The 15,294-nt window shown below is 40.0% G+C and overlaps 1 protein-coding gene across 6 annotated transcripts in view; it reads left to right on the top strand.

Annotated features, from left to right (window-relative positions):
• IPO8 (importin 8) overlaps positions 1-15,294 on the top strand; it is an 88,440-nt gene that overhangs the window by 49,136 nt on the left and 24,010 nt on the right. For all 6 annotated transcript variants that reach the window (XM_042849930.2, XM_005308735.5, XM_042849919.2 and 3 more), the window contains 8 exons: positions 2,471-2,570; positions 4,328-4,404; positions 7,292-7,408; positions 8,075-8,164; positions 10,035-10,200; positions 10,777-10,937; positions 11,803-11,928; positions 14,440-14,506. In XM_042849930.2, coding sequence (XP_042705864.2) covers positions 2,471-2,570; positions 4,328-4,404; positions 7,292-7,408; positions 8,075-8,164; positions 10,035-10,200; positions 10,777-10,937; positions 11,803-11,928; positions 14,440-14,506 — 904 coding nt within the window. The remainder of the gene's footprint in view (positions 1-2,470; positions 2,571-4,327; positions 4,405-7,291; positions 7,409-8,074; positions 8,165-10,034; positions 10,201-10,776; positions 10,938-11,802; positions 11,929-14,439; positions 14,507-15,294) is intronic.

Below are 15,294 nucleotides of genomic sequence, written 5' to 3' on the forward strand. Positions count from 1 at the left end.
TGCTTTTCTGAAGGGGCTTGGAGAATCTCTCTCACTGCAGTCAGTCTGGAAAAATAGTTTTCACAGAGATGTACTTGTCTGTTACTTTATTGTTCTGTTTACCTTTTGCCTTTATTGCAGATATTTGCATTTGAATAAGAGCTTTTAACCTCCCAGAACAGCTTTTTATTTTGCTTGATCCTGCAATGAAGTCATAATCTTATGTTTTTGATTACTTAGTCTTTTGCTTTGGGTATGATTCCTGGAAAGATACTGGAACAAATTATTAAACAATCCATTTGTAAGCACCTAGAGGATGAGAGGGTTATAAGGAATAGCCAGCACAGATTTGTCAAGGACAAATCATGTCAAACTAACCTAATTTCCTTTTTGACAGGGTTACTCACCTAGTGGATGGAGGGGAAGCTGTAGAAGTGATGTATCTTGATTTTAGTAAGGCTTTCTACACAGTTCCACATGACAGACTCATAAGCAAACTGGGGAAATGGAGTCTAGATGAAATTACTGTAAGTGGGTGCACAACTGGTTGAAGGACCATACTCGGAGCGTAGTTATCAATAGGTCTCAGTCAAATTGGAAGGGTGTGTCTAGTGGGGTGCCACTAGACACACCCTAGCAGGGATCAGTACGGTATTAGTCAATATTTTCATTAATTACTTGGATAACAGAATGGAGAGCATGTTTATCAAATTTGCATATGACACTAAAGCTGGGAGGAGTTGCAAGCACGTTGGAGGCAGGGCCGGCTCTAACATTTTTGCTGCCCCAAGCAGCAAAAAAAAGCACCGCCCTGCCGAGCCCCCCCCTCCCGCCCCCCCCGCCGAGCGCCACGCCGCCGGAACCCCCCCCCCGAGCGCCCCGCCGCCAAAGCCCGCCCCCCCGCCGAGCGCTGTGCCGCCGGAACCCCCCCCCCCCCCCGCCGAGCGCCGTGCCGCTGGAGCGCCCCCCACCCCCTGCGGAATGCCGCGCCGCACTGCCCCCCTGCCACCCCAAGATTGGCTGCCCCTTACCAGGTGCCGCCCCAAGCATGCTTGGTTGCCTGGTGCCTGGGGCCGGCCCTGGTTGGAGGACAGGACTAGAATTCAAAAGGATCTTGACAAATTTGAAAATTAATCTGAAATCAACAGGACGAAATTCAAATGAAGACTAGTGCAAAGTATTTCACTTAGGAAGGAAATATCAAATGCACAACTACGAAGTGGGGAATAACTGGCTAGGTGGTAGTACTGCTGAAAAGGATCTGGAGATTATAGTGGATCACATATGGAATGTGAGTCCACAATGTAATGCAGCTGTGAAAAATGCTAGTATCCTTCGGAGGTGTATTGACAGGAGTGTTGTATTTAAGACATGGGAGGTCATTGTCCCAGTTGGTACTGTGAGACCTCAGCTGGAGTACTGTGTTCAGTTTTAGGCACCACGCTTCAGGAAAGATGGGAATAAATTGGAGGGAGTCCAGAGAAGGGCAACAAAAATGATAGATTTAAAAAGCCTGAACTAGGAGGAAAGGTTAAAAATCTTGGGCATGCTGAGTCTTGAGTAAACAAGACTGAGAGGGAGCCTGAGAACTGTTTTTCAAATATGTTAAGGGCTGTGATAAACAGGATGGTGGCAATTGTTCTTCATGCCCACTGAAGGTAGGGTAAGAAGTAATGGACTTAATCTGCAGTAAGGGAGATCTATGTTAGATATTAGAAAAAACTTTCTAACTGTAAGAGTAGTTAAACTCTGGAATAGGCTTTGAAGGGAGGTTGTGGAATCCCCATCACTGGAGGTTTTTAAGAACAGGTCAGATAAACACCTGTCAGGGATGGTCTAGGTTTACTTGGTCCTGCCTCAGCGCATGGGGATAGGCTTGATGATTTCTCGAGATCCTTCCCAGTCTTACATTTCTATGCTTCTATGATTGTAACTATAGATATTCAACATTGTCTGCACTGTAAGGTAAAGGAAGGGAAGACAAACTGTGAGGGAATGAGCTCTTGTTTAACCACTTCTTTTGTCATTAGAACATGTGGAAAAAGCTAAAGAAAATGATTTTCATCTCCATATTTTGTTTTCCTATCATAAAGTCCCCATGTTTAATTAACTTATCAGACGATAAATCCCATGAGTATTAGGAAGATGAGGAGAAAGTAAAAGATCTACTCTCATCTTAGTGCCACATTGTGAAATCCTCGCACAGAATGATATGTTCTGCTATTCTTAGATTGTGCCCTGCAGTATATTTTTTGTATTGTACTGGAGTATGGTGGAGTAAAATTTATTGCTGCCTTCTGAGTCCTTTGAAAAACACAATGTGTGTATTGTAAGATTATCCCAGTCAGTAAAAATAATTTAAGAGGATTAGTTAAACTAACTTTACTTAACTTTACGAAAAGGTACAATGTAGTAAACCTTTTGGGGGGGGGGAAGTTATACTTGAAATATGTTCTGTGCACTTGAACATATTTGATTTCTCTGCTCTTAGAGTATATCTGAAGAAGTGATTTTCTCCCTAATGTGTTATAAAGATGAGGATGAAGAGCTGTGGCAAGAGGATCCATATGAGTACATTCGCATGAAATTTGGTAAATGTTTGTGCTTAGTGTTTGCTCCCTGTTTTGCTGTAATTGTGCGTTATAGATCCCTGAATTACAAAACTGTATTTGCCACTGTAGTTGTATCTTCACCAGAGTTCGAAGGAGACTCTAAAAGTGAGGTGAATTGTTCTTTAAAGCCTAAGTGGGAATAAGCTAGTAGTTTTGTCCATTTAAATAATGTGTTATATTTATAAGATCGGCTCTAGAAAGGTTGCTTACCCCTTCAGACCAAGCTTGATTGTTCACTTTATTCCTGCCCTTCCTCCCCTTGCTGCTTAGGCACCCGATGCATGTTTTCTTAGATTCCCCCATTTTGCTCACTTAAACTCACCTTTAAAGCCCAGTATTGAATCATTGTTATGCTTAGACATGAGACCTTATTGTAAGGCAGTGCACCTCTAGTTGACCAAAGGGGGCTTGACATACTCCATCCCTGTTGAAGGTCGGTACATTTTGAGTGCCACTTATTTTATTAATGTTTTTGAAATAGTTAGAAATATGCATTCTTTCAAAAGACAAATGTAGGAATTAAAGTATAAATTGCATATAATTGTACAAATTATAAGTCCCTTGTTCCCCTTTCAGGATTAGTCCTACTGGAGAATAGGTTTTTTGTTTGTTTGTTTGTTTGTTTAAATAGTATAGAAAAACTTGTTGGAAAAGTCCCCAAAACTAAGCATCATAGAGGGAATTAAAGTTTAAATAAAAACAAAACTGGTTAACTTTTGGCTAGCATTTTATAAAAATAGTGTCCTTTAGCTTTTCTTGGAATAGTAGAAAATAAAACCTAGAAAGAGGTACTGTAGAACAATAAGGCATCATAAGATATTAATATTCAGGGAGCAGAGATGTAGCCAAGACTTGAACATCTGAATCCAATTCTTCATGGACAAGCATTTAGTTCTGATTTTTTCTTATGTAGCTAAGGCACTTAGACTTTGCATTTTTCATTTGTAAAAGGAAAAAAGAATGAAGTTTAGGGAGAAATACTCAGGGTGGGAAATTCAGTTCGGACAGTATATTTAGTATTCTGCATCTGTTATGACTTACTTGGGAGATACCAGGAAAAACAGAAATTGCCTTCTTATTTCTAGACCTCATTAATTATCCCACCTGTTATCTGATGCTGCAAATGTAGCACTATTTTGCAAAACAGAAGAACTTTATAGGGTATACAATACATTTACAGTGTGTTTCGAGGAGGACTAATTACAATCAAGGACATAAAAAAAAATTCAGCTTTTTTAGTTCTTTGATATAGCCATAGATTCAAGAGTACCCTAAATTCAAATACTTTTAGATTTAATGAAGTTTTTCATAAGGTCTGTAACTTTTTCTTTTTAGTGACATGAAACCATAATGGACTTCACCAATATACACATGGCACTGCAGCATATTGGTGCTGCTACTGTAAATGTCACCATTAAAAATTTTGCCGCCATTTACTATGCTGTGATATCTTAGATACCACAGAAAAAATAAATCTCTCAAAAAGAGAGTGATTGGTATTTGGTATATTGGGAAGGTAGTTGACAAAATAAACACTGGTCAAAGGTGACTGACACTCAGTTATCAGAGTCCAGAGGATGAAGAAGAACATGAATAAATGTAATGTTCTTTTGTCACTCTGGTTCTGTGACATCCATCCAAAGCTCTTACTCTACGTATATTTGAAAATGATCTCTGAGAGTTTTATTATTAAATTGTACTCAGTGACTGAAAACACTTTCTTTAAACATTGTTAGATGTGTTTGAGGATTATGCATCCCCTACAACAGCAGCCCAGAATCTCCTCTACACTGCAGCAAAGAAGCGAAAAGAGGTACTGAATTATTCTTTTGTAAAAAATTATTCTTTCTTTAAAAGGGCATCTGTCTATCTCAAATGGTTCTGTATTATCCTCAAGCCTTGAAGAATCTACCCTGCAATGAATGAGTGCTATCAACTTCCATGTAATCAAAACTTCAATTTCTATGTTTAAACTAAGTTTCTAGTCATTATGGTTGCAAAGATTCACCTTCCAGATGTGAACTAAGTATGAACAGATACAGTTAATGTCTTCCCAAGTCTGCAGGCAGACAGCCCCAAGGTCTCTGGGGCTCAGAGCTTCCTAAGCTACAGCAAAGGGAGAAGTGGACCTGATTCACATTAGTTTTTCACTGTTGCTATTTAGAATCCTGTGGGCAGCAGTGAAACTGCTGAGAATCAAGTTGGTTTCAGTCTGCTGTTTCTTGGGAAAGCGGTGGACAGGAGCAGAAGAAACAGGCATGAGAACTACTCACTGGGGAGGAAGATCCTAAACAGTAGGAGCGACCCCTATACACCATCACCGTGCAGCAGCCAGGAATGCTCTTGGGTAACAAGAGAGAATACTTCTCCCTTCCAGCAGCCAGAATTGAGGGATTCAAATGTATTATTTACCTACTAGCCAGAGGTAAATATGGCAGACTGTTCTTAGAGCTTGCTTACAGATAGCACCTTGGTAGGAATCCCAACATCTTCTCCGTCCCAACAGCTGGGTGGTGGGTTGATTTCTCACCTAAATGTTGCTTCTGAACAGCATAGGTGTTCCCCTATTTTCATATCAGTCTTTGGCTAATCGATTTAGTCTTTTGGCTACAAGATACATGGTAATGTTCTCAACACTGTGTAAGAGAGTGGAGTAGCAGCAGATGAAGGGAGTGGATAGAAGAGAGCTTGATGATATATTAAAAAAGAAATGCTATATTTAGAAAGAAGTTGGTGGGAGAGCAAACAATTTATAGAAGAGAAGGTAGGGAACACAGTGTATGGAAAAAGACACTGAAGACAGCCAAGAAAGGAGAGACCATGAATTTTTATAGGGCGGTGGGGTGGAATGGAAAAATAGCATGAAACCTGGAAAGGATAGAAGGTATGAGGAAAGCAAAAGAGATGGAGTAAGTTGCATTTTAAAGCGTATTAAGTTGATTGGCAGTGATGTTCACTATGGTGCATGATAAACAGTATATAACTATTTATATTCCTTAAATGACAAGGGTTATGGTTTTATGCGGTGTAACAGGACAAGTATTTTCCTGGCTAAGTACCCTGGTCTTTCAGGCTGATAGGTGTATGAGTAAATTTTTCAAGCTCTTATTATCTTTCTAGAACAGTTGGCTGGAAATGGATATGAAACTTTTCTTTGCCCACAACCTATTTCTTTTTTTAAAAAACCTTTTAAGGCAGCATTAAGACTGAAAGTTTTAAACACAAATCAAGAAATTCAAATGCTAAGCATCTCAGAGACAGGTATACTATCTCATGTTGCACAGATGCATTTTTCATTGTTGGTTAATTTGTTAAATATATATCTTACCAGGCAAAAAACTTGACTGAGTTTCAGTTAAGGTTGTAAATATCTGTCAATTAGGTAATGAAAAAGCCTTTGAGACAATGTTGTAGTTTTCTTAAAGAACACAGGTATTATCCTGAAAAGTCTGTTTAGGTTAGACTGCAAAAAATCAAGAATTAAAAATCGTAAAGATGCAGTATTAAGGATAGCCAACCAACTTTGTCTCTGCCCCTTCCTCTGACCTACCTTTTTGTGTAAGATCAAACAATTTGAGTTTTTGATAGATACTTCAATGTGCACTTTTGCTCTGAAAAGTGACAGTAAAAATGGCACTTTCCTATGGATCTGCTCGCTTTGTTTATTCAGAATTCTCCCTTCTGACTTTAGTGACTAACGTACACAGCTAAGATGGAGTGGGCTAAATTTGATTCCTTTGTCTGCGTGTTTGTTAGAATTATTTACTAAGTTCTGAACAGTTGAAAGGGAAGGGGGTGCAAAGGTTTAAATGAGGACCTAACTTTCCTGTAGAAGTTCCATTATTTTTGGTGACGTGTGAGGACAGAAGCCAGCCTGGCCCTGAATGCCCAAGTTGACTTTGCAGGGCTAGTAGTTAGAACAAAGCACATTTGATACTGGAAGTAATTTGAGACACAATAAATGTGAAGCATCAGGCTGCTGTTCTATAGTAACTTTTCAGAGTCAAACCAAGTCTGCAGCTCTGAACACTTAAAATCTAATTTCTTATATAGACTATGATCTTTCCCCTCACCTGCCCCAACGTGGTTCCTTGCCTGCCACCATCCCCATTGTAGTAGTCTGCATTGGGGTCTTCGTTTCATGAAGTCTGCAAAGCATATAATGTATGTGAAACCACATTAAATGAATGATTCTGCCAAGAGACCTGTCCAAGTCTTGTAAAAACCAATAGATTTGTTGTAATCTCGAGTTTCTAGACCTCGCTGTTCTGGAATTTATGTAGAACGAGTCAGAAAAGAAGTTGGGAAGAAATTTAACAAGTGAGATTACTGCCTTGTGTGAATCCCTGTATCTCCAAATCACCTCTTCTAATTTGCTTTGAAGTATCAAAAAAAATGTACCTCACTTATGATTACTAATGTGAAATTTCAGGCAGATGCATCTATTTTTGACAAATTTGAGGGTTGTGATTAGAAAGAGGCTTATAATAGGGCTTTCCACATTAACTGGAAAGAGACTGCCATGTTGCCATAATACATTATGGGCAATGTGGGTTAGTTCACGTTGGTACTATATGAAAGCTTTAAGTTCTTGAGTTTTCAAACTTCAAAAGAAAGATGCTAATAAATAGATTTAAATAGTTCACTGACCCCACATACAGATTATCCTCTATTTTCTGTTTGTGTCTTACTATATTTAGGTATTACCGAAGATGATGGCATTTTGCTATCAGATCCTCACAGAACCAAACATTGACCCTAGAAAGAAAGACGGAGCATTGCACGTGATGGGATCTCTAGCAGATATTTTACTGAAGGTAAATGGATGAGGGCATACAGTATGTGTATGATCAGAATCTGCTATCAACTGTCCTTTCTAATTTAAAATGTTAATTTTTAAAGTGTGGCTAGCCCTGAAGCACACTTACTAAGTCTGTGAAGTGATTTTTGCTGTAAAATACCAATCTGAAGTTCTTAAAAAAAAAAAAAAAAAATTAAAATTACTTCAACCACTTCTTTCTCTTCCCATTTTACAATCAGCGCTTTCTGTCAGACTACCTGCCTTGTTACAGAACAGTTCCTTGTACTTTCCTGCTTTACTGATGAAATGGGACCATGTTACAAAATACATTCCAGCAACAATTGGAACCTTGGACACACTGATTACCATGAGACGTGTCCATAGCAAAAAATAGCTCCTGGTCTTATAGGCTTCTTCTGGTTCTGTAAATAATGTTTAAAGTGTTCCAGCAATATGTTGTGTAGCCTGCCAGCCTCCCATTCTTCAATACGTGCCTCTTGCTCCTACGTCAAAATGCCATCTAGAAATTATTCTACATGTATTAATGGGATAGAAATAATTCATGTGAAGGCAGAGAATGGTTTTATTAGTCTGGATTTGACAGTTAATATGGGTTACTGAATAATACAGTATATTCAAAAATAAAGACTGCTCGAACTTAATTTTTTGTTTATTTCAACAGAAGAGTGTATTCAAGGATCAAATGGAGCTGATGCTACAGAATCACGTATTTCCATTGTTCATGTCTAACCTGGGGTATCTCAGAGCAAGAGTAAGTTCACCAAAGTTTATAGACTGCAATATGTGTCAGATTATTTTCTTTTCAGGTTTATTTCACTCTGAATAACAGACTGAAATGTAGCAGTTCCCACATGTGTCACAAACAATAATTTACTTCTCAGCAACTCCATTGTACAGAAACCTTTTCAGCATTTTGATCTGAAATGATATGCAAGTAAAACTTATTTATAGATGTTTGAAATTCTAGGTGATCCATTTCTGTATGGCTCACTTTCAACTCACTGATTTGATCAAATTGGGAAACTTGAGCATTGGATATATGGTGACCTTTGGAGGTCCTTATATGATCCTTATGTCCAGTTTCGGGCACAACACTTTTAAGAAAGATGTGGATAAAGTGGAGAGAGTCCAGAGGAGAGCAGCAAAAACAATAAAAGGTTTAGAAAACCTGACCTGTGAGGATATGTTAAAAACTGGGCATGTTTAGCCTTGAGAAGAGAAGTGTGAGGGGGGAACTGATAAGCCTTCATATATGTTAAGAGCTGTTATAAAGATCGGTTGTTCTCTAGGTCCACTGAAGGTAGGACGAGAAGTAATGGGCTTAATCTGCAGCAAGGGAGATATAGGTTAGCTATTAGGAAAATCTTTCTAACTATAAGGATAGTTAAAAACTGGAATAGGTTACCAAGTGAGGTTGTGGAATCTCCATCACTGGAGGTGTTTAAGAACAGGTTAGACACGCCTGTCAGGGATGGTCTAAGCCGGGGTGGGCAAACTTTTTGGCCCGAGGGCCACATCTGGGTGGGGAAATTGCATGCAGGGCCATGAATGTAGGGCTGGGGCAGGGGGTTGGGGTGTGGGAGGGAGTGCGGGGTATGGGAGGGGGTGCAGTGTGCAGGAAGGGGCTCGGAGCAAGGGGTTGGGTCGGAGGAGGGGTGTGGGATGTACGAAGGGGCTCAGGGCAGGGGGTTGGGGTGCAGAAGGGATGTGGAACACGGGGGTGGGCTCAGGGCTGGGGGTTGGGGACTCAGGGCAGGGGGTTGGGGTTGTGGGGTGCAGGAGGGGTGCAGACTCTGGCCCAGCACTGCTTACCTGGAGTGGCTCCGGGGTGGCAGTGGTGCTGCGCCACTAAGGCAGGCTCCCTGTCTGCCCTGGCCCCGGGCCAATGGGAGCTTCAGGTGTGGAACCCACAGGCGAGGGCAGCGCGCGGAGCTCTTTTCCCTCCCCCCGCCCCCCAGGGGCCGCAGGGAGCGGCGCGGCGCCACGGGAGTGGCAATCCCGCAGGCTGGATCCAAAGCCCTGAGGGGCCGGATTCAGCCCATGGGCCGTAGTTTGCCCACCCCTGGTCTAAGCATACTTGGTCCTGTCTCAGCACAGGGTGATGGACTAGATGACCTCTTGAGGTTCCTTTCAGCCCTACTTTTCTATGGTTATATGATGATTCTGTAGCAAATCTCAGGAGTTTGAGCTAAAACCAAATCCAGTTTTCAGAGAGCAGTTAATGCCACTTTGAGGATGGGCTGGGTTTAATCCCTAAGCTCTTCCCCCCCTATGCCCACATCAATCAGTAATGAGTGATTAATTTTCCTGCTAAGTGTACATCTCATTGCCTAGGAAGAAAACTTTTAAAAAATAAATCCCAAGCTCTCTTGTTCCTGATAGAAGTTTAGTATAACAATTACAGTTATATATTGAATCTATAGATGTTTGGGGAAAGGAGCAGAAGAACCACTGTAGTGTGAAACCTGCAGAGTATGTAGTATTGCATGTATACTCTGTAAATGTGCAAACAAAAGAGCATCAATTTAAAACAGATAAAGAACTGTTAGCATGTAACTGAAATTCTTTAAAGAATTCTATAACTTTAGTAGCTCCTGACTTGCTTTCTTTTTGTACGACAGTCCTGTTGGGTTCTTCATTCATTCAGCACATTGAAATTCCACAATGAACTCAACCTAAGGAATGCAGTAGAGCTGGCAAAGAAGAGCTTGATTGATGACAAGGAAATGCCTGTCAAAGTAGAAGCTGCCATAGCTCTTCAGGCATTAATAAGCAATCAGGAGCAAGGTACGCTACAATGGTTCATTGAAGTATATACTGATTATTTTCCCTGCCTAGATGACATGTTGCTATAATTTGCTGTGGATGTGTATAAACAGTTCTTGCATTTAGAGATATAGATCCCTGGAACACTTAATCACATTTAGACAAGTTAATTTGCTCATTAGCTACAATGTACATCATGGAACATTGGCTACAGATTTTTCTGACAGGTTTCTGAACAAAAGAAAACTGAATCAACACAATTCAGTTAACAAACTGAATGGTATCTTCTTTTTTAACATTGAATTGAAACAATGGATATGTTTAGGGCCAGATACTAGATGTGCATGTCTCTCATGGAAGTAGATCATTTCTGTGGACAGAATTCTAAGTGGTGGGAGATGTCTGAGTATATACATTATGTAATATGTTTGCATCTAAAAAGTACACACTGTTAGACTGACTCAACTTTTACTTGAAATGAATTGTTTTAAGTGTTTTTGCTTAAGAGAACAGTAAGAATCCTGATAACTGAGACAGATTGTATATTTGTTTTTATGGAAAGTTGATTTTTCCTAATTTGTTTTGTTGTCTTATTAGCAAAGGAATATGTAAAGCCGTACGTCAGGCCCGTTATGCAGGAGCTGTTACACATCGTTAGAGAGACAGAAAATGATGATCTTACTAATGTTATCCAGAAGATGATCTGTGAGTACAATCAGGAAGTAGCTACCATCGCTGTTGACATGACACAACACCTGGTAAGAGACAGTAGAACAATATTGTAGTCACAGTCATAGGCCTAGCTTATTAAACATTGTTGCAAGCTTGTTTGAAATGAGCCTTTTTGTAAAGGGACACTGTCAGGTTTAAAATCATAATTTTAAAAAATTCTCACCTATATTGCTCACAGCTTCTTTGATTATTTAAAATAAAGAATCTTTAAAATCTGATTTGCTTTTCATTGTTTATTCTGTTTCCTTTTGGATTTCAGCTTGGATGATGAAAATAGCTGAGTCATCTAGTTTGTTCTGTTTCAGTTCTAGTCTGTTTCACCCTCTGCCTATTCATGCAGTAGCATGATGGCATCAAATTCTGATCTGCATACACTCCATGTGTTAGCTCCAACATAAGCTGTTTTCATTGATGTTTTTAAAACACTTTACTGAAAACCTATCTGTCAATAGTAGCCCTTGTAAACCCCCCCCCCATGTAAATTTGGGGGTTAAACTACCTGACAGTTTCTCTTCAAAAAGTTAAACTTTAGTCCATAAAATTACAGCAGTTTTGACTGTTTTTGATAGCTGTTGCTGTTCTAAACAAGACAGGATATTTAATAGCTTTGATTATTTAACTTAAGTGACTTGCCACAGTTAGGTTTATCAGAGGAGGGAGGAGAAGGTTTTTCAATTTCCCAAACTTCCCCAGTTCCCTTACAGAAATATCAGGCATGCCTCTCACCACTGGTGGCTTTATCACAGATGTTTTAATAATTTGTGAACACTGCAGCCACTTCATTATCAGTCAAAGGGCAATCCCTCATTTCCTACGAGGCAAGCTGGAAGTATGAGTTGCCTCTAGAAGATCTGTCTGTTTGCTCTTTTCTTTTCTTTTTTTCTTTTTAAGGCTGAGATATTTGGTAAAGTTCTTCAGAGTGAAGAATATGAGGAAGTGGAGGACAAGACAGTGATGGCAATGGGAATCTTACACACCATTGACACTATTCTAACAGTTGTGGAAGATCACAAAGAGGTGAGATGACTCTCAGTTACACATCTAGTCTTCTCTCATTTTATTCATCACAACAAGCAGTTTTATATATATATTAAATAGCTTGAGTTGAAAAGAGCATGTAATAGTTATGTAGCTTGGTGTATTAGGATCAAGTGATCCCTCTCAGTAAACATGAATTTAAAGCTCAATGGAAAATGCTAATTTTCAGTTGTACAGAACTCGTCTTTAAGAGATAATTGACATTTTTGAGGAAATAACACTTTAGCCTTTACTACAGCAAATATATTAGTAGAAAGTGTTGCAAACTGTTACAAATACATTTTAAGCTAAATTCTCCCCTGGGAATGTTTGTTATAATTCACAGTAACTGCAGTATGATAACTATTGGTAATGGCAATGTACATTTTGATGTTGAACTCAGCAGTTACCTGGATGGAATTGATTGAGATTGATCAACATATTATTGTACTGCAGGATGAGTTCTAGACTTTATATATTCATGAGCTATCTGCAGGAGGAACTTTTTCCCTAATTTCATTACTAGGTAAAGCTCAGCTTAGGGTTGCCTTCTGCTTTTTTCTGAATTTACAACTGTGTTGATTGAGGTACAAAGAAGGTCAATTGACTTGCCCCAATGTCACACAGTCGTTGGGTAGTTCTGAGCTTAGCTGGTATTACAGCAGGAAGATGTTTTGTCCTTGATCAGTGGTTTTCAAACTGGGGTACGCATACCTATGGGGTTGTGAGCTCTCGTCAGTGGGTATGCAAGAAAAATCCTGAAATGGTGGACAATGCTTTTTATTTAGTACAGAGGATTTCAGACTGTGGGGTACGCCACCCTAAGGGTCATGAAGGGACATTGGGGTGGGGACAGCTCTGCACAGCTGGGCTCGGGGACGGAGCGCCACCTCCACCCCATGACTTGCTTGTGGCAGGTCTTGGGGAGGAAGCGCTACCTCCACCCCCTGATTCACCTCGGGCCAAACCCCACTTTGAATTACAATTTTTGGTTGTGCCCCCCCCACCCTGGGGTGGCCCACTGAGGTGAGTCGGGGGTGGAGGTAGCGCTCCCTCCCTGAGCCCTGCTGCACAGGGCCTGACCCCCCCAAATGTTCCTCTAGCTTTTTTTGAATGTTTGAAAACGTGCCCCTGCATGCCCCTCACCACTTGTCACCTGTGCGTATCTCAGATTGGGTACATGGTAGACTATTTGGAAAGGGGAATACAGCCTAAAACGTTTGAAAACCACTGTCCTAGATCATGCTGCTTCCTTGGTTATACAAGTTCTCATCACAAGAAGTAAACCTATTTTTGAGACATATCAATCATCTGACAAGAAATGTCTGAAAAGATTTTCTTGGTGACCACTGCATTTCAGCTAAGATTTCAAAGCATCTTCAGTTTTTCATAAAAAATCTTTTTCCATCTTTTAAGAAATAGAATGGAAACTAGGATCTAAAATGAGCTTTAGCACTGGTAGCTTGAAATACTGTTCTTTGGGGTTTGTTCAGCTTTTAGTCTAGTGGGCATGTATGCGAAGTTAGTCTTTTTGTGAGAACTTAGTAGCTCACTGTTTTGTAGTATACAGCACAAGATAATGCTTAACACTTTATCTCAGGATCTTTTACACATACATGAACACTACAATTTACTGCCTTTTTATGGAAATAGTCTATGGTCAAGATTTGAAAAAGAACCTAAAATTAGACTCTTAAATCTGTATTTAGGCACCTAAAGAATTGGCCTGACTTTCAAAAGCACAAGGAGCTCCATGGGACTACCTGTGCTTAAAGCTGAGCGTATGCTCAAGAGCTTTGCTAGCCTGGGGGCAGAGTGCTCCACACCTTGCAGGAATGAGCCCTTAATGAATGTGTCTGTTAATAAAATTAAATGTCCATGTTTGTTGGTTTTATGTAGGCTTCTAATGCGGACCTACACTTCTCTTTTGTGACTCTGACAGTTTTCACCCCTAAATACATTCTCCCTGCCCAACAACAACAAAATAGCTACTCACAGTAAAACCTGCTCATTCCAGCAAATGGCACCCTTTTCCCCAACACAATCATATACTGTCTTCTGGGAAGTTCAGTATGGGCCACAGGCAGGAACATCTTTTCTTTTTTTTTTGCTCTTTTTCCCTCCTCAGCCCTATAGGATTTTTGTGCAGATGTCTGTCCTCAGATCCTTTGGATGCAGCAGCTGGAGCAAGGGGGTGCTCTTCCAGTGTGACGGAGCTCTCAGCTAGTGTATGGGTAGCAACCATTAGTTAGGAAGTATTAAAATGATGATCAGTCTGTTAAGTAAACAGTTCTAAGAACGATGTTCAGGAAAACTATTTTTTAAAATAGCTGAGTACTTATAACTGAGTGTGTCCCTGAAACATTCTGATGATAGTTGAAAGCGTTTAAACCAGGATGGAAACTCTCTTTTCCTTGAAAGAACTGCTTAGTCAAACTGAATTAGTCAAGTGGATGGATCAAGTTACTCTGATTGTAGCTTTTTAAATAAACTGTCTTATTTTTATTTCAGATAACTCAACAGTTGGAGAGCATTTGTTTACAGATCATTGGCCTCGTTTTGCAGAAACACGTAATAGGTATATGCAGAAGCTGGCTTTTTGAAGTATCCAGTTTGTTTTATATGGCAGAAAAAAGTTACTAATGCAATATTTTTAAATCTAACAGAGCAAATAGTACTGTCTTCCTGACGAGTACTTTGTCAGGACTTCAGCTCAGGCTTGAATAAGCCACTTCTCTCAGGACTAAAGGAAGTTCATTTTTAGTTCTGATTTGTATATCCTGATCTCCTATTTTCATGTTACTAAAACTACTACAGTAAATTACATTAGTTTCTGTGCATTGGAGCACTGAAAAGCATCAAACTCAGTTCCGTATAAAATTTTAACTTGTTTTGAAATTAAGGGGAAGTGACCTTTGATTACATTTATGCTCCTAGCAGTTCCCTATATTAAAAAGCTTCGGAGTGTTATGGTAAAGCCTGTAAATTAAAACAAATCTTTAGAGAATGGAAAAAGTGTGAAAATGTTTTAGAAACAATTTCTTTAGTTCACTGTGAGATGGGTTGAATCACAGAAACCCCCTTGGGAATTGCCAAGTGATGTGCCAAGACTACTTCTGCCCCTGCTTTCCCTGCCAGTCTGGGACCCCAGCACCCTGTCTTGCTGAGCCAGACACGCCTGTCTGCTCCAACACAGACCCAGGGTCTGAATTACTTGCCCCAAAGCTGCAGACTTGACTGAAAGCAGCTTACAGAACTGTTCTTGTCTTTAACACTCAGATGCCCAATTCCCAATGGGGTCTAAACCCTAATTAAATCCGTTTTACCCTGTATAAAGCTTATGCAGGGTAAACTCATAAATTGTTT

Source organism: Chrysemys picta, chromosome 1, assembly GCF_011386835.1.
Source record: "Chrysemys picta bellii isolate R12L10 chromosome 1, ASM1138683v2, whole genome shotgun sequence".
Lineage (NCBI taxonomy): Eukaryota > Metazoa > Chordata > Testudines > Emydidae > Chrysemys > Chrysemys picta.